Consider the following 21,816-nt stretch of genomic DNA (forward strand, 5'->3'; position numbering starts at 1 on the left):
AGGTGCATACAAACTATATAGTAGTAAGACCAATAGTGAAATTATGGGACAACTGAATTGTCAGTGCTTATTTCCCCCATGCCTGCCTAGACCCCTTGGAGTCGTAGGTTCTGCCAACTAAACAAAAAGGAACCCCAATATACAAAATGGTCATATAAATAGACCACAAAAGGCCATACTCCCAAACTACCTGACAGAACCCACGTTACACTAATACACTCCCCTGATTCCACCCAAATCCCACCTTTTAAGCATAAAGCCTGTCCCTTCCTGAATTGGGAAGGTGTGCACCTGTTCGGGACCCCCACTGGATCTAGATCCAGACTGGACTAAGACAAGGCAGCTGATTAAAACCTGTCTTTGTTGGGGAACATTTGCAACATTGTTTAAAAAGTAACAACCAGGAGTTACACAAATGCTGCTTTCAATAGCAATTATTTTACAAATAACTTTAACAAGCACTGAACATTTTTAATAAATGTATAACGGAAAGTTGTTTAGAACTATGTTTTCTTTTACTAGGCACATTTTTTATTTTGGGGTAGACTTATCCTTTAAGGTCTGAAGCCCAAAACAGCACTAACATACTTTATTTTCTTTAGTAGCCGCTGAATGACACTGCCTGCAGTTACACAGCTTGTTATCCACAAACATACCAAAATCCTTCTCACTTAAAGAAACATTAACACCAAAAAAATAGACGTGTTTTAAAGTAATGATAGTGCCTTACACTGGTAAAATGTATATGTTTGCTTCAGAAACACCACTATAGTTCATATTGAGAAGCTACTGTGTATCAATGGGGAAAATTGAAAAAAGGTTATATGGCACAGGTAAAATAGTGGATAACAGATAACACCATTATGTTCTATTGAGCATATCTTCTGTGTTACCTGACCCTTTTTTCCTTTCGAATGGCTGCCCCCATTGCTACACAGCAGCTTATTTATATAAACAATGGTAGTGTTCCTGAAGCAAATTTTACTAGTGCAGGGCAACACTGCATTATATTTTTATTACTCTTAACAAATTTATTTTTTGATGTTACTGTTCCTTTAAGGATTCCCCCAAACACACTACCATTTCGTGCCTAACATGAATTTATGTTATTTCTACCAAAGTTCAATACTGAACCTCATCTGCTGTTGCTAAGGGAAGATTAACCTTATTTAGAAAATACCTTCTGATTGCACCACTATTTTATTTTGTCAGTGAAGTACAGCAAGAGGTTTCAATTTAAGGAATTGTTCAGTGTAAAAATAAAAACTGGGTAAATAGATAGGCTGTGCAAAATAAAAAATGTTTCTAATATAGTTAGTTAGCCTAAAATGTAATGTATAAAGGCTGAAGTGACTGGATGTGTAACATAATAGCCAGAACACTACTTCCTGCTTTTCAGCTCTCTTGGTTTACACTGACTGGTTACCCTGGTTACCAGGCAGTAACCAATCAGAGACTTGAGCGGGGCCAGATGGGTCATATCTGTTGCTTTTGAATCTGAGCTGAATGCTGAGGATCAATTGCAAACTCATTGAACAGATATGTACCATGTGGCCCCCATTCAAGTCGCTGACTAACTCAGAGTTAGAGAGCTGAAAAGCAGGAAGTAGTGTTCTGGATACATCCAGTCACTCCAGCCTTTATACATTACATTTGTGCCTGACTAACTATATTAGAAACATTTTTTATTTAGCATAGCCTATTTATTTACCTAGTTTGTATTTTCACACTGAACTGTTCCTTTAAGAAGGTGAGGCACAGCATGTGGGAAACTATCAGATATTCAGTAACCGAGTAGCACAAGCAGCCACTAATTACAAGAAAGGTTGCAGCTCTTTAGTCCAAGCCACTTGGGGAAAGCTGAGGGTGCAAGTAAAGTTTGTGACTAATTACAGTACAGGAATTATGATACTTTGAAGCACAACAGGAAGCTGACCCATACTACACAGAGATGCCAGTAGCCGCTAAAAGAATGGAGCAGTAGTCTGTACTATACCTGACCAGAGCATTGGCTGGAATATGGAAAGATTAGACAGATTGTGGTCTACAGGCCAGGTCAAAATTCAACTAAAGCAGATAGGTAGAAAGATAACTAGTAGCTAGTTGATGTCCAAAGCTGGGTTTAAAAAGGAGCAAACAGTAAGACACATTACTGAAATGCATTAACATAGTTACTTCATAATCCTCCAGGGGTAGGTCTGAGCATTGTTTATGCACTTATAAGGGGGAGAAATCTGAAGCAAGAGAAATCTGACTGCCTTGATTACTACACCATACTTAGGAAAATGCATTGAGCCATGGTAACTGAAATGGTAACAGCTTCATGGCATCCTAACAATGGCATGCCTTCAAAAGATCCATCGTGTTGAGTTGGCCACTCATAGTCAGGCAAACAATCATTTCAACTCAATAAAACAACTCCAAAATAAGTTAGGAGCTGCTTAAATCACTTGTATTTGACATCAGGGGCTATGGAGGTTATGTAGTGGACGTATGTTGCACCTGATTGTAAATAAACCATTACATCTTGACAGGCTTGATGCCCCCAGAATTTCCTAATGACTAGGCTTTGGTGAGCCTTATATGTCTTTCTAACTTAGTGGGTCTTAGTGAAAAAACAAAACTTCTTCCAGAAGAAGAAACTTTTACATCAGGAGCTTTGGAGTTTATGCAGTTGGTGTATGTTGCACTTGATTGTACATAAGTCATGAAATACTGGTCTTAGTAGAAACACAAAACTTCTTCTGTAACACAAACTGAAGCATATATTGTTCACAGAAAACAAGTACCATGTTTTATAATCTGCCATAAAGAAAGTAAATGAGAAACATCTTAGTTCTGCAGTCTGTAGCATGAAAAAGTGGCATCTCATGCCATTTTGCTGTCTGAGGCATGCCACCTACCCCCTACTTTACTGTCCTACTTCTCATACCCCAGTAGGGGGACGACTGTTTCTACCACAGAAAGTTCTGTTGTGTTCTCTTACACTAAAGTTGGCCATATGCCTGATTGATATATAAAGATATCGGTCGGGCAGGCCCATCAGCTGACCCAATACACTGACTAATAAGTTGAAGGGACTGAGTCAGCAGGTTTTACCAGGCTGTGTTGAATCTATATTGCAGTGATAGTTCTCCATAAACACCTACCTGCATTGGAAGGCAGGGCCACCATCAGAATTCTCGGAGGCCTTGTACAACATTTACTGGGCCCCCCTACAAGTAATAAAATCATTGGTGGCCAGGTACCAATACAAGTAAAATGGGGCGGCCAGTCCTCCCCCCCTCCAATGGCTAATTCAGGAAACACAGCATGACCGGGCCCCCCCTTAACATATAGAAGCCATCGGGCCTGGGACAATTGTGCCCCCCTGATGGCGGCCCTGTTGGAACGGGTACAATATTGGAGTATATAGGAGGATAGAGATAAAAAGTGTTGAGAGCTGATGGCATGAGCTGTAGATCCTCATGGATTGTTGGGGATGGAGATGCAGAGGTTTAAATATTTGGTGTGGAAAGAGGTGAATTGAATATTTTATTTCATAGGGAAACAGAAGCAGAGTCAGTAAAAAAATTTTTGGGTACCTGGGCTCCCCCATACATTTCCTACCATATGGCACATAAACTATACACTGGGATCATGTGTAGGGCAATATAACAACTTTATTTTATTTTATTAAGGTTTCCCAGGCTTGAGTAATGTAATGTATTTGCTGAAACATATACAGTACGTCCATTCAACTTTAACTTTCCATCGTATGCAAATTAGCCAACGCTAGCGCAACTTCGCCAGAGTTCGGCACCCTGGATGCAACTTTGGATTTTAGTGAATTAGCGTTGTCCTGGCGAATCTATGCCTGACGAAGTGTTGCGATGTGAGCAAAGCCGGCGCTGGTGAATTTCTGCAGGTTAGTGAATTTGCCCCTATACCTACAGCTTCAGGAGGAAAACACACAAACATGTACAGCATTGACTTTTGAGGGCACCATGGATGCTATGTAATAGTAGGAATTGGCAAATTGTTGCAATGGCTATGTTGTGGAACAAAGATCTAACATGTTAAAGGGGTGGTTTACCTTTAAATTAACTTTTGCCATGTTATATAATGGTTAATTCTAAGAAACTTTGTCATTGGTCTTCATTTTTTGTTTGTTATAGTTTTTGAATTATGTGCCTTCTTCTTCTGACTATTTCCAGCTTTCAAATGGGGGTCACTGACCCCATCTAAAACAAATGCTCTATAAGGCTACACATGTATTGCTATTGCTTCTTTTTATTACTTATCTTTATACTCAGACCCTCTACTATTCATATTCAAGTCTCTTATTCAAATCAGTTCATGGTTGCTAGGGTAATTTGGGCCCCAGCAACCAGATTGCTGAAACTGCAAACTGGAGAGCTGCTGAATAAAAAGCTAAATGACTCAGAAACCACAAATAATAAAAAAATTAAAACAGTTTGCAGATTGTCTCAGAATATTATTCTCTACATCATAATAAAAGTTAAAAGGTGAACTACTCCTTTAAGAATAGATGTGTAGTGCATAGGCCTGGACTGGCAATCTGTGGGTTCTGGCAAATGCCAGAGGGGCTTCTGTAAGATGCCATAGAGAGTAATTACTGTATCTAGTGGGCTGCGGGAGGGCTGTTTGGGCCTGTTTTGAATGCCAGTCCAGACCTGGTAGTGCAGACCCATGAAATGTTTTCTGGGCCATTAACATGTACATTAGCCATGCGTGCGTGCCGAAGGGAAAAGCGATGGAGGGAAGGGTGACAGGTGGGAGGGGAGAGCGACAGAGAGGTGGGTGACAGAGGGAAAAAGGGGTGCAAACTCGGCTAAGGGTAGGCAGAATACAATTTTAGAGGTAGCTGCCCAGCTACGTGCCTTCAATACAACTCAGTGGAGATGATTATTACTAAGTGCCCTCGAGTTTGTAGTGAAACAGCTCCACATAAATTGTCCCGTATCAGCACAAGGGTGCGGGGTAATTACAGCAAGAGGTATATAGGGAGCGCACTCCTCATGTGTCTTGGACTGAAAATATGTAACAATTGATGATTGCTTTATAATGTGACAGTTCATCTTCCGTTGTCCCTGTTAAAACTGAACAGCTGGGGATCCGCCAAGCGCCCTCTAGGCAGCGAATCCTTAGCCTGAAGCAGAATGCAAAATAATGTGCCGCGTCCCTACAGGCAAAAAGGGGAGTCTCTTCATTCGTTCTAATCCAGCAACACACACAATGGCAGCTCTAGCCCCACAAGCCCAGCCGTGACCTGGGTTCAGCTTATTCCGTGCGCACTCACTGTATCACCTTGCATCTGCCTAACCTTACTATCTCCTCTGCACTTCCCACACACTCTTCCCGACTGACAGGACTAGCATACCTCCCAACTGTCCCGTTTTTAGAGGGACAGCTCAACCCACAGTCCCGTTTTTCTCTGCACTGAACAGCCAGAAAAAGAAACAATGTTTCTAACTTAATTGGCTTTTGGTAGAGAGCCCAGAACAGCCAGAGTAACAGATAAGATACTTTTGAGATAAGCAAATAAGTAATTGTAACAATATAAGATAACAGGTCCCTTGGGAAACTTCGGAAAATTAAGCGCAGCGTGTGCTTTTAGCGCAGGCGACTTTTCACTATAGCCAGGGGCGTTTCTGCCATGAGGCAAGATGAGTATCTTGCCTCAGGTGGCAGCTCCAGAGAAGTTAGCAGGGGCGGCAAAAAGATGCTCCTGGTAACATTAAGAGCCGAATTTCCGGTTATTAAACCGGAAATTCGGCTTTTCTAGCGCTGAGAGCAATATTTTGCACTCTGTGCTAGCAATGCGCCCCTCACCGGATATCCTGTCGGAGATCTTAAGGTAAGCCTGGGGGTAGCATTGTGAACGCCGCCTCGTGGCGTTGATGCCTGAAAAGCGCCTGATTATAGCAGATGGGAAAACACGCAAAGGCAGTTCTGGGAGAGGCGATAAGTCGCCAGGTGACTGAATCTGCCCGTGTGTCACAAACCTTTGCCATCTTCTCCCCCAAAACAGCTGCACCATCATCAATGAGGTGCCCCCATCCCTAGCAAAGAGCCTGTAGCTCTTTCTTTAATAAGAAAGAAAATTATAAAATTAGAAAGAAATTAATTACACAAAACTAACAAAACAATGGAGAAGAAAGGAGAACATTAAGAGGCACAGTCACTGCCCCAGACACAGGAATTCAGAGGCACACTGAACCCCCACTCACCCCACATGCGTTAAACCCTTTCACCACGTACAAACACCCAGAGATACAGTCTGCCCCAAAACTTAGACTAGAGATTGCCGCCTGTGCTAAACCTACATTACAAGTTGGCAGCCCCGCGCTCCTGACTCCTGTGAAGAGTTCGCTGCCTGCCAGTAGAATCCATTCCCGCTTTTGCCTGTTTGTATTTACCGCTCACTAATAGTTAATGCGCATTGGAGTGGTCACATGGTATAATCACATGCTCGTGACGTCACGGAGGTCCTTTCCGAGGATAGAAACGAGCCGAAACCCTAGCGCCTCTGCATCACTATCCCAGTGACAGTGGGTGTGGCTTCCGCTGCCAACCCTACACACAGGACGCCAGTGGGACAATGAAGATGCATAGCACGATCGATAAAGCTTTGGCACTTTGAATATTTTTTTCCTTGACTCGCTCCTTCGCAAGGGATGTTGGGGGTTGTAGTTTTTCATGCTTCTGTGCATTTGTTCCTCTCCTGGCCGACACGTCGGGACCGCACGGAGCAGCAAATCAGGTTAGAATCCCGGACGTGTTAGAACGACCCGCAACCCAGAACCTGCCGCTTATCGGGTCTGGTCGGGCCGTGGTCTGCTCAGTCTAAGGGCATGGGTTGATCCAGACCGGGTTTATCGCAGGCATTAAAAGCCACTCAGGGGGGCGGGAGTGATTTGCTAGAGCAGGGGAAACAGTGTCTCGGTCGGGCCGAGCGCTCAGTGGAATAGTGGGGCCCTACTTGTAGACTTTTGCTTCACATGGGAAGCTTCTACATTCCTTGGCCGCCTTGTATCAATGTATATCCGAGGCCGCTGTTAGAGTACGTGTAATATCCACGGCCCCGCGCTCATGGCAATACAGCAAGGCCCCTGTGTGGGAGCCCGTGGTACCGTCACTTTCCTACTGTTGCACTCACTGTGCTTCCTATTGCTGCACACACTCCTTGTTTTTAGCTTTTTACCCAGTTTTACATAAAGCAGTCCGTTGTGTTTAGCTGCACAGCTGCTTGTGACTATTGAGCATTTATATGTCCTATGTAGACAACTGTTCTCACTCGTTTCCCTGTGGATTCTGTTGAACTGGGCCACTTTGGAAGTGAAATGTTAGCCAAGGCCCCTGAAATGATGGGCACTGTACAGTTGAAGCCACTTGCCCTGTATTTTCTTTCTATTCAAAGGGTGACATTAAAATGGCACGCTAGTAGTATTCTTCCCCTCGGCTCTAGGCGTGTGTTCGTTTATTTACCTTTATTTAGTGTGATTAGAGTAGAAGAAGCATAAGTAATATATAATATTACCCATACAGCTGCCTGTCCTATTGTCAAGTTTCCTTACTCGTCCTACATCTTTCAACTTCAAACTTCAACTTCAAATACCTTGTTACTATGTTTCTGGACTTTGATTAATGCCATAGGGATCCCAGCTGTTGCTGATCTAAAGCACTCGCCTGTCAAGGGGAGTGCAGGGCGTTCTAGTTCAGCTGCAGCTTGAAGAACACAGGCTGAACATATTTCTCCTGCTGCGACAAACTCCCTCTTTAAGTGTTGTAATTGGCCTCCAACCACCAAAGTGTTAAATTGATGACTGTATGTGGGAATTGCAGACAGAAAATGGAACTGGCATTAATTTGCGGTTGGAATGAGCCTAAGGCCAGTACTTTTATATTTTTCACATATTACAAGGGATGAATGAGCATTTAAACGTGGGAACCGCCGCAGCATTGTTGCTGCTACTTAAAAATCTCAGTCTCTGCACAGTATACGTTGTATGTTTGCTTCTGTGTGATACTGTAAGGAGTAATCCGAGTCACAAGTTCGGTACCAGTTCACTTGCAAGGTTATTCTGATAATATCCTTGTGATAACCACGCTGATTTGTTCACTGACAACACTCCCATCAGTGCAGTATGGCATTGCTCAGAGACAACTGTTCTTCAGTTTATTTCTTAGTTCATTGTGTGTGTTAATTGCAGACTGTAAGTCAGAACCCAATGTAAAATAAAGTGTGCCATTGTGTAATGTAAAAGCTCTCGAACTGTGTGCCTCTCCATTCACAGTGGCTCAGTGCATTGGATGATGATTTTCAGTGTAAAGACCAGTTCAGGTGGTGTATAGGGGTGAATGCTTCTTTACTGTTGAGGCTGTTTCTGGAACGAAAGCGAGATGACTGTTAAAACCATCTATTCATATAACTCTAAACTTGTGATTGGCTAATGGGAGCCTGACAAATGTTGCAACACAACCCAAAATAAACCTAAAACTGTTTAATGCTTTACTGTAAACTTGAAAGTCATTGTGGAGTTATAATTTACATTTTAAGAGTACTGTGTTTACTGCATAAACATAATGGCCAAAACGTGTGTTTTTTTTTCTAATCAAAATTTGTTTTCCCCTATGGGAACCCCCCCCCCCCCAGAAAATTTCAGTGTTTTACATGTTTACATTTAAACCTGCCAGGTATTTTAAACTACCAGGTATTGGAGAGTGAATAAACCCAATCCAGCCTACATGTCAATGTAGTCTCAATGATCTGTCTTATGGGCCAAAAAAACAAGCAATTCTGCTAAAATTCTGCATGTGATGGGAGTTGAAAGTTATTTATTATAAGGTCACTGCAGAAAAATAAACATCTAGAAAACTAACACAAACTAATTTTTTTTTCTCTTCGCAGAATGATAGGGAAATGCTTACATTCTGGTGTTAAAATGGTTCCCCCCAGCCTTTCATATCTCTTACCCTACAGCTTATCAATAGTCCAGTAGAGTCAACACTGCTAATATACATGCTAAGAAATGTTATAATTTGTAATCCACCGAATCAGTTGTTTGTGGAATTGATTTAATATCCCATAAAAGTTAAGGGCACAGAGAGGAACGAATCAGATATAAGGGGGATGTATAATCAAATCACAGTGTTGCCTAATGAAAGAAAATGTAATTCTAAGGAACTCCAGTATACATTAATTGAATATGTTGTTCAGTTATTTTAAAAGTATTTGTAAATGTAATTGCTGTTGAAAGCAGGATCTTGTTTGTCCCGTGTAAAGCTGGCCATAGGCGCAAAGATCCGATCGTACGAATCAACATATGATCGGACTTTCCCATCCCTTGACCCTCCACTAACCATAAAGATCAAAGTCTTACCATTTCGATCAAATAAAGTAGTAAAAGAACAGATCAGCCAATGTACTACCTCTGAGAGCAATCGTACGATAGTTATGTCTGATAAAGCTGGTGACAGTCTCCAACTGAAAATCGTAGGATCGGCAATACACGCAGAGATATTATCGGCAGCCGACAGAAATTTTCTAACCTGTCCGGTTGACCAAACGACCGATCTCCGGACGAAATATGTCTGGACTCTCCACACATGGTCCGAAAATCGTACGAATCCGCGATTCTTACAATCGGATCGTTGCGTCTATGGCCAGCTTTATTCATTGGATTAGACAATGTAGCAGAAGCTAGAGTCCTGCAGCGGGTCGGCAGGACTGCAGCGGGTCGGGTTACCCGCAAATACCTGCGATACCCTCGGGTTGCAGGTAGAAGTTTTGGGAGCGGGTATAGGCACAGGTCGGCGGTTCTCCGGGTTTGCGGGTCGGGTCTTCTCAATAGCGAGTTTTACTCCTTTTTATCTGATCACGCTGCTTCTAATGATGTCACTTCCAGTTTACAATGACCGCACATCCTGTTTCTTGATGATCAGCAGATCGGGTTGCGGATAAGGTGCTTGCGGGTCGGGTAGCGAGTCGAATCGGGTAAGTATGCGGGTCCGGGTTGCAAGTTGTGGGTTGCGTTTCGGTGTAAAATATTGGTTCTGCGAATGGACTCTAGCAGAAGCCAGCTGATAACATACCCGTGCGTTCAACCTTGTTTTCAAGACTCAGGAGTGCAGGCAGATATTCCCCCTGCAGTTTCATTTAGAAATGGCTTTGAAAACCTTGAATCACTTTAATCAACGGAAAGTTGCTTAGAATGACTTTTTGTTTAAGTGTACAATGTTTTCATCATCATTTGTTTATATATAACGCCAGCAAGTTATGCAGAGTTTTAAATGTATTTATAAAAAACAGGAGACTTACAGTAATGTACAAGGGTCACAGAATGAAATGATCAGAGAGCCCTGCTCTCAAGAGCTTACAACCAAAAGAGTGAGAGTTAAAACATAAGAATGATGAAATAATTGGTATTTCTTTGGTTTTATAGAGCTGCAATACAATTTACTTAAATATCCTGGATTTTGCAATACACAGGCACAGGGTCCTTAACATGTATGTGCCCAAAATATAGAAAAAGGAGGGCTGAAATGGCGGAACTTGTTTGGCTTGTGTTTCAGCAGTTATTTATCTTGGATTTAGTTTAGCATGATTGAAATCATTTCACCTAGAAAAGTGCTGGGAAAAGCCCTCAGCTTATGTATAATTGTTGCACAAGCCTGTGTATGTTCTGTTACTCCTGGCTGTGTGTTTTTCCTTTGGGCTATAGCACGACATGGCTTGGCTAATGCTATTTTTTTTTTCCAAAATACAATAAACTGAATTGAACTTAATAGAAAGCTCTGCAAGTCTCGAGTTGCCTAGAATAACCCCTATGAAAAGATGTTGGCACTATTTCTAGTGCTTTGATACCACATTTCCCAATGTTGCAGTCCTTTTGCTTAAAAACATAACAGCCTTCACATGCTTTAAGGCAGAGAGTCTGTCTTTATATTCTTTTATAGATCTGAAATGGATTGAGGAAAATTAAAATCACTGGAGGGTGCAAAATATTAGGCACCTCAGTTGTTATAATAGCTCATCTGATACCACAGGCCAGTGCTCCTGTTTGCTGAAAACTTCAGCAGCCTGGGAAACCTTTGCAAAGTGGTACATGTACTAATCATCTTATATTTCAGTGATCCGCAACCAATGGTTGCTCACCAACATCTTGTATGTTGCTCCCAGTGACCTAAAAGCAGGTGCTTATTTTTGAATTCCAGGCTTGAAAGCAATTATTGGTTGCATAAAAAACAGTTGTACTACCAAATAAAGCTTCCTGCAGGCTGCATAGGGGCTACCAGTGCTGTAACTAGAGGGGGCGGGCCCTGGTGCGTGACGTGCAGCCGGGCCCCGCCCCCTCCATACACGCCGGATTTCAGTGGCGAGCAGGCTGTCGGGGGGGCCCTGAAGCGGTGCGGGCCCTGGTCCGCTCGCACCCCCTGCTTCCCCTGGTAGTTCTGCCACTGGGGGCTACCAAATAGCCAATCACAGACAACATTTGGCACCCTCAGGAACATTTTTCATGCTTGTGTTGTCCCCCAACTCCTTTTACATTTGAATGTTGCTCACGGGTAAAAAATATAGTGGACCCCTGTTCTACTGTCTCCTTTCTTCAATAGCTCTCTGCCCAGTGCGTAGTAGAATGAAAAAGCCGACTTTTTGCTTAGTTTGCCCTTCTACTCTATTGCGCATGTGTACCCCTTGTGAAAAAGAAGCGCGAAAATATCAAGAATATAACCATGATATCTTTCTTTGTTTAGAACAAAGTGTTTTTGAAAACGGAATTAATTAAAAAATAGATGATGGTATTCCTTTAACTTTTGTCCATGATTGATTTAGTAGCCACACTCTACATGTATTACATATGCTGCTGCAGATATTTTTTTCTCATCAGGTCATTAAATTTGGATTTGCCTAGTTTTGCATTTGGTAGCAAGTCAAGCTGTACACCTTATCAAGCATTTCAGGTTAATATACAATTGGGCTTTTGCTTGTCCTTTAAAAGAGAGAGTTGGGTAAAAAGCATGAAATTTATTTTAGAATGTTCCAATTGTTTTTTTGTTTTTTTTTGTGCCTATTCACTGGCCAACCGTGTACGCTATCCTGCCGATTCTGTGACCAGAATGATAGTGGCACATGGGGATATTTAGTTGTCTGCTTGTTGCGGCGACTTATCTCCTTGAAATGCCTTCCCATGTATATCACACTTATCTCAGAAGGTTATCTAGTATGAATCATCTTAAAGAGTAAGGGGAAAAAAACCTTCAAATGCAAATGGCAGTTTTACAGTAAATGATGTCAAGTTGTAACTTGAAAAAAATCCCCACAAAATTTGGCTATTGACTCAGTCCATTAGCAGAAATGTTCAGTTTGCTTTTTAGACAGACCTCTGTAATCCAGCAGTTAATGTATAATACAATTTCTGGTTTGGTTTTTATTCTTTTTCAACTGCTTTATTTGATCTTGGTAATTTTATTTTATCTTTCTTGTTCCATTAAGAGTTATGGGCAAGAAACAGTCTGCAACATCCATAGACAATATACCCACATATGCAGAGTGTTCTGTGACTTTGGCATATGGTGGGCTTCAGCATTCATGAATGGTTCCCAACTGAAGGGAGTACTCCCTAATTTATTCTAGGTTGCATATATTATAGTACAGGTATTGGATCCCTTATCTGGAAACCCATTAACCAGAAAGCTGGGAATTACAGGAAGGCCATCTCCCATAGAATACATTTTTAGCAAATAATTCTCATTTTTAAACAGGATTTCCTTTTTCTCTGTTATGATTGAACAGTACCTTGTACAGGTATGGGATCTGTTATCCGGAAACCCTTTATCCAGAAAGCTCCGAATTCCGGAAAGGCAGTCTCCCATAGACTCCATTTTATCCAAATACAGTAATCCAAATTTTTAAAAATGATTTCCTTTTTATCTGTAGTAATAAAATAGTACCTTGTTCTTGATCCCAACAAGTTAGAATTAATCCTTATTTGAAGCAAAACCAGCCTATTAAGTTTTTTTAACGTTTACATTATTTTTTAGTATGAAGATCCAAATAACGGAAAGATCCATTATCCAGGAAGCCCCAGGTCCTGAGCATTCTGGATAATGGGTCCCATACCTGTAATGCAAATAAAGAAAAGGACCCCCAGTTGTGACTCTATAGTGGCAGGTCATAAGTCATATTTGTACGTAAACTGACCACATTTAGTTACTGAAGAGGTTTGATCGAGTTTAGAATAGCTTTCCCTGCCACACAAAGGATCTTCATGTCTGGCAAAGTCTCTCAATGCCAAATCCAAGATCTGTTGTTTGACAATGAAAAAGGTTACTTTGGCTTTTGCTGACCGGCCAATTACTATTTCGATAAGCCTCATTCGGGGGGGGGGGAGACATTTCTAGCATCATACAACAGGCTCCCAGTGTCTGTCCACGTATAGGCAACGCCTGTGTAATGGCTGTGAGTAAGGTGTATAGGCAGAATTCTCCAGAAAAAAAGCAGAGAATTTTCAGGTGGTCAAACCTCGACCCGCAGCCAACCCAATGTTGTACTAGCGTTTTGTTGCTTTATACACTACTTTGGGGAAAAAGTGGAGGAATGTACTTCCCCCTGTCTGACCCACACCCAACAATGACCCTCAATGGTTGGCCAAATTTCAACCAGAACCTGCCCAACTGGTGGTCAACATGCACATCACTACAGGTGCACAAGCAATCCCTGCGTGCGTTTACTAATCATTATCTAATATATCCAAACCAGTTTTTAAAATAAAGAAAAACTTTGGCAACTTTTAGGTTCGAGGTTTTTTCAGAACAAAACCCTGCTTGATTAGCAAACTATGGGGGTTTCCTTTAAAATTACTTGTGACTTTCGGTATGAGCAATCTTTAATTGACCTCCCAGTGTTTTGTACCTGTATTTCACTCTCTGCAATTGGGCCCCTGGGTATGACATCTCAATGTGTCTTCAGTTTCTAAACTTTGAAAAAACAAATTTGCCTTCTGCATATTGGTACAATTTAAGCACAAATATAGATGGACAAATGACATCAAATCAGACTGTGGTCCAGATCAATTTAGAGCTTTTTAAGTGAACAGTACAAGTGCAGGATGGGGTTATCTATCACCCAAGTTTTCTGTTTTAGCCATTGAAATGTTGAGTTTAATTATGTGCACTAAACCCACACGTACGCTGAGCATTCTATAGTTTAGTTGCAGGTTGACTCAAATGAACGAAATCAGGACAGCATGAGTGAGTCACAAAAAAATGTGGTTGCATTCAAAATGAAGCCCATTGGAATGTAGGGAAATCACATGTACACATAATTTGTGGCATCCAATTCTGCTATTACTTCTGAGAGCAATAGGGAAAAAGGCTGTGTGTGGTACATACTGTACTATTATGTTGCATCGTAAAATTTCAAATTGACGGTTCAGTGTGGAAACTCCAGTAGTTCACAGCTTATTGCAGGAATCGGCCAATTACACCAGGTAAGGTTTTTCAGCGACTCAGAAAAGGAGCTTGGTTGACAATGGAAAAGTGTTTGGTTGAGCAACAAATGTTAAAGGATTTACAGCAAGTTCAGTATATAAAATCTGGCAGTCCTAGCCATTTTATTGTCACTGTTGGCATACTGCTGTATGGTAGTCTATTTTAAGCAATTGGTAGTCCGGTAGTCTATTTTTTCACTTTTTCTCTGTAGTAAGAAAACAGTACCTTATATTTAATGGTAACTAAGCTGCATGTATCCATATTGGTGGGAAAACAATCCTATTGGGTTTATTTAACTTTTAAATGATTTTAGTAGGTTTGTTAAGGTTAGAGTAGTTTTCCACAAAAAATCGCATTTCGAGTTGCTTTTTTTGGTCAAAACTTACATTTTTGGGTTAAAAAATTTTTTTTATAAAAAAACATAAATTTTTCAAGATTTATTATATCCCCGACCCTGGAAATAGCTTGAATCCTAAACTAATTTTCGTACGATATTCGGTGCCTGTATGGTTGGAAAAGAACCGAAGAGCCTCGTCGATTGGGCTGGATAGAAAACTTTCATCGGGTGCCTTTAATGGCACCAGAACATCGGCCATTGTTAAGCTGCCCATAGACACAAAGATCTCATCGTACTAATCGAGGATTCGGAACGTGTGTGTAGAGTCCCGGCATTTTTCGTCCGGCGAAGATCGGTCGTTTGGTCGATCGGACAGGTTAGAAAATTTCTGTCAGCTGCTGTGTATTGCCGATCGTACGATTTTCAGTGGGAGACCGTCACTAGCTTTGTCTATCGTACGATTGCTGTCATCGGCAGAACATCGGCTGATCTGTTCTTTAACTACTTTATTTGGTCGGAATGGCAAGATTTTGCTCTGAATAGTTAGTGGCAGGTCAGGAGATGGCAAAGTCCGATCGAACATTGATTCGTACGATTGGATCTTTGCGTCTGTGGCCAACTTTAATGCTGAATTGTCAGATACAGGTAGAATTCTATTGTTTCTACCTATATATCTGACCATTCGCCTATACACGTGTGTATTGAAACGAATAATCTTTCTTGGAAAGATCCTTTACAAGAAAGATCGTAATTGTCTATGGACGCTACTATCTTTTTACCTTCCCATTGTTCTGTTGTTGAACTGTTGTTGTTCGGGGGGAATAGGGGGGTGATATCATTCAAATTTGCAGTAAAGAGTTTATCAGAGCACAAGTTACATGACTGGGGGCTCCTGGGAAACTGACAATATGGGGCAGATTCACTTAAGGGCGAACGGTCGTCAGCAACTGATTTGCACACATTGCACCACTTCACCAGGTGAAAATTCGCTACCACTATGCTATTTCAGTAATATGCAATGGTGTGCCCTGGCTGCCGAATGATGGCACCTAGCGAAAATTCGCTAGCGATCTTACGCTTAGGTCAATTTGCATATGGTGGGTAATTTAAAGTTGTGTGGAGGTCTTTATTATAAATGTTGGTGCATATTTGAAGCTACCACTTTTTCTTACAAACGTCCAGGGAACCTTAATAAAGACAAGAGAGTTAAAATAACGCCCTACACATGACTGTTCCATATTTTAAGAAATGTCTGGAGAAAACCGCTTACCCAAAAAAAGTAAGTCAGGACTTTTGCAGCAAATCCTGCAAAAAATTTGCCAAAGTTTTTGGAACATAAATGCATTTTTGGCACACAGGATATGATGTAAGTGACAGAAGACTGAGGAAGATCTAGCTTCTTTTTAGCACTTCACCTGGTCTGAGATGGCGAGGTGGTCTGAGGTAACGTTCAGTAAAATCCGCACTTTACTGAAACTTTACGACCTTTCGTCAGAGCAAAAATTCTCCTGACGATAGAGAATGAACGCTAGCGACAGTCTCTTTCACTAGCGAATTGTCGCCTGTGCCTGTTAGTGAATTAGCGATGTTGCTGCGGATGGTAACACTGGTGAAAAGTCGTTAGCGCTGGCTACTTTGCACTTTGGTGAATCTGCCCCTATGTCTATCCCCATGTCAGATTTCAAAATTAAATATAAAATAATCAGTTTGCTCTTTTGAAAAATGTATTTCAGTGCAGAGAAGTCTGCTGGAGCAGCACTATTAACTGATGTGTTTTGAAAAAAAAAAACATGCTTTCCCGTGACAGTATCCCTTTAAATTCATTTGAGTTCATTCAAGGTATAAAAAAACTCATCATATGAACTTTGATAAATAACCCCTTTAATGTATGCTGATCTAAATGACAGCAACCCCCTTTATCCAGAACACAAGTCCCAAGCATTTTGGATAATAGATTCAATACCTGTATTTTAACAATGATGCGCAATTGGAACATAGATTTCATGATACACGCTGAAAATATATGGGAACATGCCCACTTATTATATAAACTGTTATAGGGGTTTCAGATAAGTAAATACATTCACTTTGGGGTGCCTAACATTTGGCACCCCCAAGTGTGAAATGACTTTCTTTCTCCTTTAAAGTATTGCAAACAGGGATATATAAAGCTGTGTGTGTTACAAATGATTCTGTAGGTGTAGCTATTTCCGGCAGCCTAGTAGTAGCCAGTATTTAACAACTTTTTGCAGATAAAAATATAACCCCTGCTCCTCCCAGAGCAGTCCGCTTGCTTTCTAGTAGTAAAATCACATGCAGGGCAAGGCAAAACCCAGTAAATCCGACCTTTAGGAAATGTTAAAGGGGTTGTTCACCTTTGAGTTAACTTTCAGTATGATGTAGAGAGTGAAATTCTAAGACAATTTGCAATTGGTTTTCATTTATTGTTATTTAGCTTTTTATTCAGCAGCGCTTCAGTTTGAGCAATCTGATTGCTAAGGTCCAAATTACCCTAACAACCATACATTAATTTAAATAAGAAACTGGAATATGAAGATGAGGGGGCCTGAATAAAATGATGAGTAATAAAAATTAAAAACATTTTTTAGTTTTTTACGGAGCATTTGTTTTGTAAAAGGGGTCACTGACCCCCATTACAAAGTTCAGAAGAAAAAGGCAAATAGTTCAAAAACTCCACAATAGAAAAAAATCAAGACCAGCTCACAAGTTGCTTCAAATTGGCCATTATAGAACATACTAAAAGTTATTTTAAAGGTGAACCACCCCTTTAAATGCACACATAAGCCAGTGCATGCAAGGGAACTGTAAGCATTGACACAATTGAAGAAAATATAAATTTCCTTCCAGTAACAAGACTGAACCATGTATTTTTTGCACGGATATCCTCTGTGTGTCTGCTTCTTGATGCTTATGTGTCCATTTTGAATTTCAGAAAGGTCGGATTTACTGGGTTTTGTTTTGAACCTGAGTAAGTTTACTACTAGAAAGCAAGCTGATTGATCTGGGAGGGCAGGGGTCATAGGCCAAAATGAATATGCTTATTACTATTGCTTTTTTCATATCTTTACCATAAGCCTAATTTACATATTGTAGTTCTTGCTGGCATTTCATTTGTGTTCACTGTTAGTGAGAAAGAGAAAATAACTGATACTATATAAGGCTAGAGTATAGGAGCCGAAACGTCGGTATAAAACCACCACCTTTTTGCACCAATTAAGTCCTGTGAGTGTGGGTCATTTTTATTCATTTGCAGATGGGATTTTCAAACCTGCCCATTTGGTTTTTTTTTCCCCTCTATTTTCTGCCCATTGTTTGTCAGAGAGGCCACTGAGAAGGGTTCCGTACATTGGCAGAGAAGCTGCTAACTTGATCTGAAGGGGCCATAATCGGCATCTTAATCCAGGGTCTGATTTACATAACCGGCGCCCCTAGGCCTGCTGCTATTCATGGCCCCCAAGCCATCCCCTTTATTCACACAAATTTTCATCATTGGGACCGAAGCAATGGGGATTGGTGAACGGGAAATTTTACAAACTATTCTATTTTTCATGTTTCCCCAGAGTTTCTGAACCAATGTGGCCTGTGCCTTGGTGGCTTTTCCACAAATCTGGGCCTGCTTAAATCTTCCTGTGTATGACTAGTTTAATAGTCAAGCAGTGGCTCTGTACCCACCTGTATTTAAATTCTGCACCCTGTGTTTGGCAGCCAGGTTTTCCTTGAAAATTTTTTATACTTGGCAGTTGTAAAAGCATCAGTATCCAGCTAATTCTTGAGTTGTTTTTCTGATTGATGACAATGTTATTAAATGTACTTCAGTTGTCTTGGGGTGCCTACTCTCAGGTTGTTTATGGGTGCTTGCAAAAAGTTTCAGTGCATAGTTCTGCATGGGTTAAAGGGAATGTCAACCCAAAAAAATAATTTAAGCAACTTTGCAACATTCATTACCAATTTTCTATGGTATTTAATTTATTTGGATAAAAGCAGTGTTTGTCCTTTTCTATTCTCTATCCTGGAGACTGTTAACACAGTGTAACACAAGGCAGCTGATTAACACCTGTCTTTGCTGGGGAACTAAGACTTTTGCCAGGAGTTAGGCAAATGCTCCTTTTAATAGCAGTTTTAGATACAAGTATGGGATCCGTTATCCGGTAACCCTTAATCACTAATTACGGAAAGGTGGTCTCCCATAGATTCCATTTTATTCAAATAGTCCAAATGTTTTCCTTTTTCTCTGTAGTAATATAACTGTACCTTGTACTTGATCCAAACTAAGATATAAATAATTCTTAATGGAATCAAAACTGCCTATTTGGGTTTATTTAATGTTTACATGATTTTCTAGTACACTTAAAGGGCACCTGTTGGGAAAAAATGTTATCCCCAACCAAAGGTGCGGGATTGCGGTTGGCGATAACAGTATTGTTATTTGTTTTTTTTTTTAAAAAATGCCCAGCCCTACGCTACCCGCACCAGGAGCTCCCATGTCCGGTCACGCGCATGTGAATAATGAGCAATTTGGGACAGCTTTTCATTATGCACATGCAAGTGACCGGACATGGCTACTCGCACCGGGAGCTCCCTCCCTGTGCCGGTATCGTATTGCTGGCGGGCGCATTTTTTTTTTTTCACAAAAAAAAAAACCTGTTATCCCTAACCAGAATGCGGGCTCTTTTAGCCTGCACCTTTGGTTGGGGATAACCTTTTTACCCAACAGGTATTTAAGGTATGCAGATCCAAATTATGGCTTTCTGGATAACCGATATTATGGGAATATCGGTTATCCAGAAAGCCCCAGGTCCTGAGGATTCTGGATAACCAGTCCCATTCCTGTACAAATAACAAAAGTCCTGTGAGTGCGGATCTCTTTGGAATTGAAGTGGATAAAGTCATTGATTCTGCACCCAGGCACATAAACTATTTTTCGAGTGCCAGAATTTTTTTTTGTGTTATCTCGACCATAGCCAAACCCAATAGCACATATTTGTGTTAAATTGCTTTTCTACTTTGGCATCCGATGTATGTATGTATGTATGTATGTATGTATGTATGTATGTGTATATATATATATATATATGTATGTATGTATATATGTTGTGTTGTGCCAGCAACACTGTGGCTAGTACCTGCAGCCAAAGACAAAGTATAAGTGGATCATTTTGTAAAAGGCCAGAGCTGTTGTGTTGTTTTGCATGGCTACAATGAAACTTATTTTAACAACTTCATTTTCTGGTTGTTTATGTATTGTGGAATGTCAGGTATTTTTTTATGTGGAAAATACCATTGTACTTAAAAAAAACAAAAAAAAAACAACCTGTTGTTGAAACATGCATGGCACTAAGGTGCTGTATATATTTGTGGTGTGTCGTTTTCATTGTAAGACAGCTTCTCGCTGCAGCAGCTTCTCATAATAAACATTCTGGTTGCTGTGATTCTGCACATGCAATTATATGTGTTGTATGCCAGTATCTGTGTTATAGGTCACTTTGTGACAAGCTTCATTGGCTAACATGGGGTCAGGCAAAAAGGAAACATGTATACAGTTATTGTATACCCATGTATCCTTGAAAATGGTGCTCTATAGCTAGACTTTTGTTGAGCCCTAAAGACTGGGCTTATTTACTTATACTGGGCGAATTCCTTCAATGCAGTGACCTTTACAAATAAGTTTCTTAAATCAGTTGTTGCTGGTAGAATACAGCTAATATACAGCTAATATCTGATCCACTTTTCTTAGTTTCGGACTGGGGTATACAGTTGGAAAGGTAGAATATGTCTGAATTATAAAATAGCTGATTCTTTCTCCTGCAAAGAAGCCAAATAGTAAGAGAAATATGGTCATGCTTGGGATGAGCCTAATACAATGCTTGTACACATGAATAGCTGGAAGCAGGGGTGCCCATTAGAATATGACTTGCAGACTAACTGATTGAAGAAGGCTGTGTATAAACCACAGGGAAAACATAACAAATCATAGAAATGAGAAAATGTCAGGTTTTTGTCTGAAGATTGTGGGATTTGTAGATGGCCAACAGCCATTGCAATGTCGGAATCGTGTTCTGGGTTTGAGAGAGGGACTCTACATGAATTAGCATATGTGATTCTGTACTCATAGGCGCTAAGAAATGCTTACCTGGAAACTGGGGCAGTCATTTTGACTCCATAAAGAATGGTTTAAGTGCATCATGTGACCAGTTGATTTCTCTTAATGTTCTCTGATAATGCAGAAAGAGCATTATTAATCAATTTTTTAAATTTCCTTGGATTTGTGCTAAGTAAGCATACAGAGCTGAATAATTATTTCCCTTTAACGTTTATTTCCCCAGGTTTTAGTTTTAGACTAGTCCAAGCACCAATTTTCTATTTTTTGTTATAATACTATTGGAAGAAGCCAGAATGGTGTGGTGTCCAGTTTGTGGCAGGTAGATGGCAAAATACAGATATGGGATCCGTTATCTGGAAACATGTTATCCAGAAAGATCTCTATTACGGAAAGGTTAACTCCATATTATCCAATTGATTTGCTTTTTCTATGTAATATTAATTAAAACAGTCCCTTGAACTTGATCCATTGTTTTAATGATTTTCTAGTAGACTTAATTATGGAGGGATCCGTTATCCAGAAAACCCCAGGTCTCAAGCATTCTGGATAACATGTCCCATAGACTTGCATTGTATTCCCATGGGTCCCGCAAGCTCAACAAATGTTGTACTCTCTCTTTTTTTTTTTTTTTTTTTTTTTTTTTTTCCAGTAAATTGTCGATGTGTTTTTACCTTAAGTTTGGCAGACTGTGAGGCCCAGAGACCTAAAAGCGGGTAGCGGCCAAATTTGTGACGAATGCCTATTTGTTCTCCTGGATACTCGTAGAATCCTAGCTTTAAGGTCCATTAACTTGGCATTTGGTTCGAACACTTGTTTGCTGTGTTAGATATTTTTGGAACTATGACTCAATGTCTGACGGAGC

The 21,816-nt window shown here is 40.6% G+C and overlaps 1 protein-coding gene across 3 annotated transcripts in view; it reads left to right on the top strand.

The window, feature by feature from the left end:
• The first annotated feature begins 6,529 nt into the window (after positions 1-6,529).
• Positions 6,530-21,816, top strand: part of foxj3.L (forkhead box J3 L homeolog) — a 66,743-nt gene continuing 51,456 nt past the window's right edge. The window contains exon 1 of one of the 3 annotated variants that reach the window (XM_018226066.2): positions 6,530-6,766. In XM_018226066.2, the coding sequence (XP_018081555.1) occupies positions 6,703-6,766 (64 nt within the window). In that variant the 5' untranslated portion in view covers positions 6,530-6,702. The remainder of the gene's footprint in view (positions 6,767-21,816) is intronic. The other 2 variants (XM_018226067.2, XM_018226068.2) reach the window with 2 other exon arrangements.

This window comes from Xenopus laevis, chromosome 7L, assembly GCF_017654675.1.
Source record: "Xenopus laevis strain J_2021 chromosome 7L, Xenopus_laevis_v10.1, whole genome shotgun sequence".
In the NCBI taxonomy this organism is placed as follows: domain Eukaryota; kingdom Metazoa; phylum Chordata; class Amphibia; order Anura; family Pipidae; genus Xenopus; species Xenopus laevis.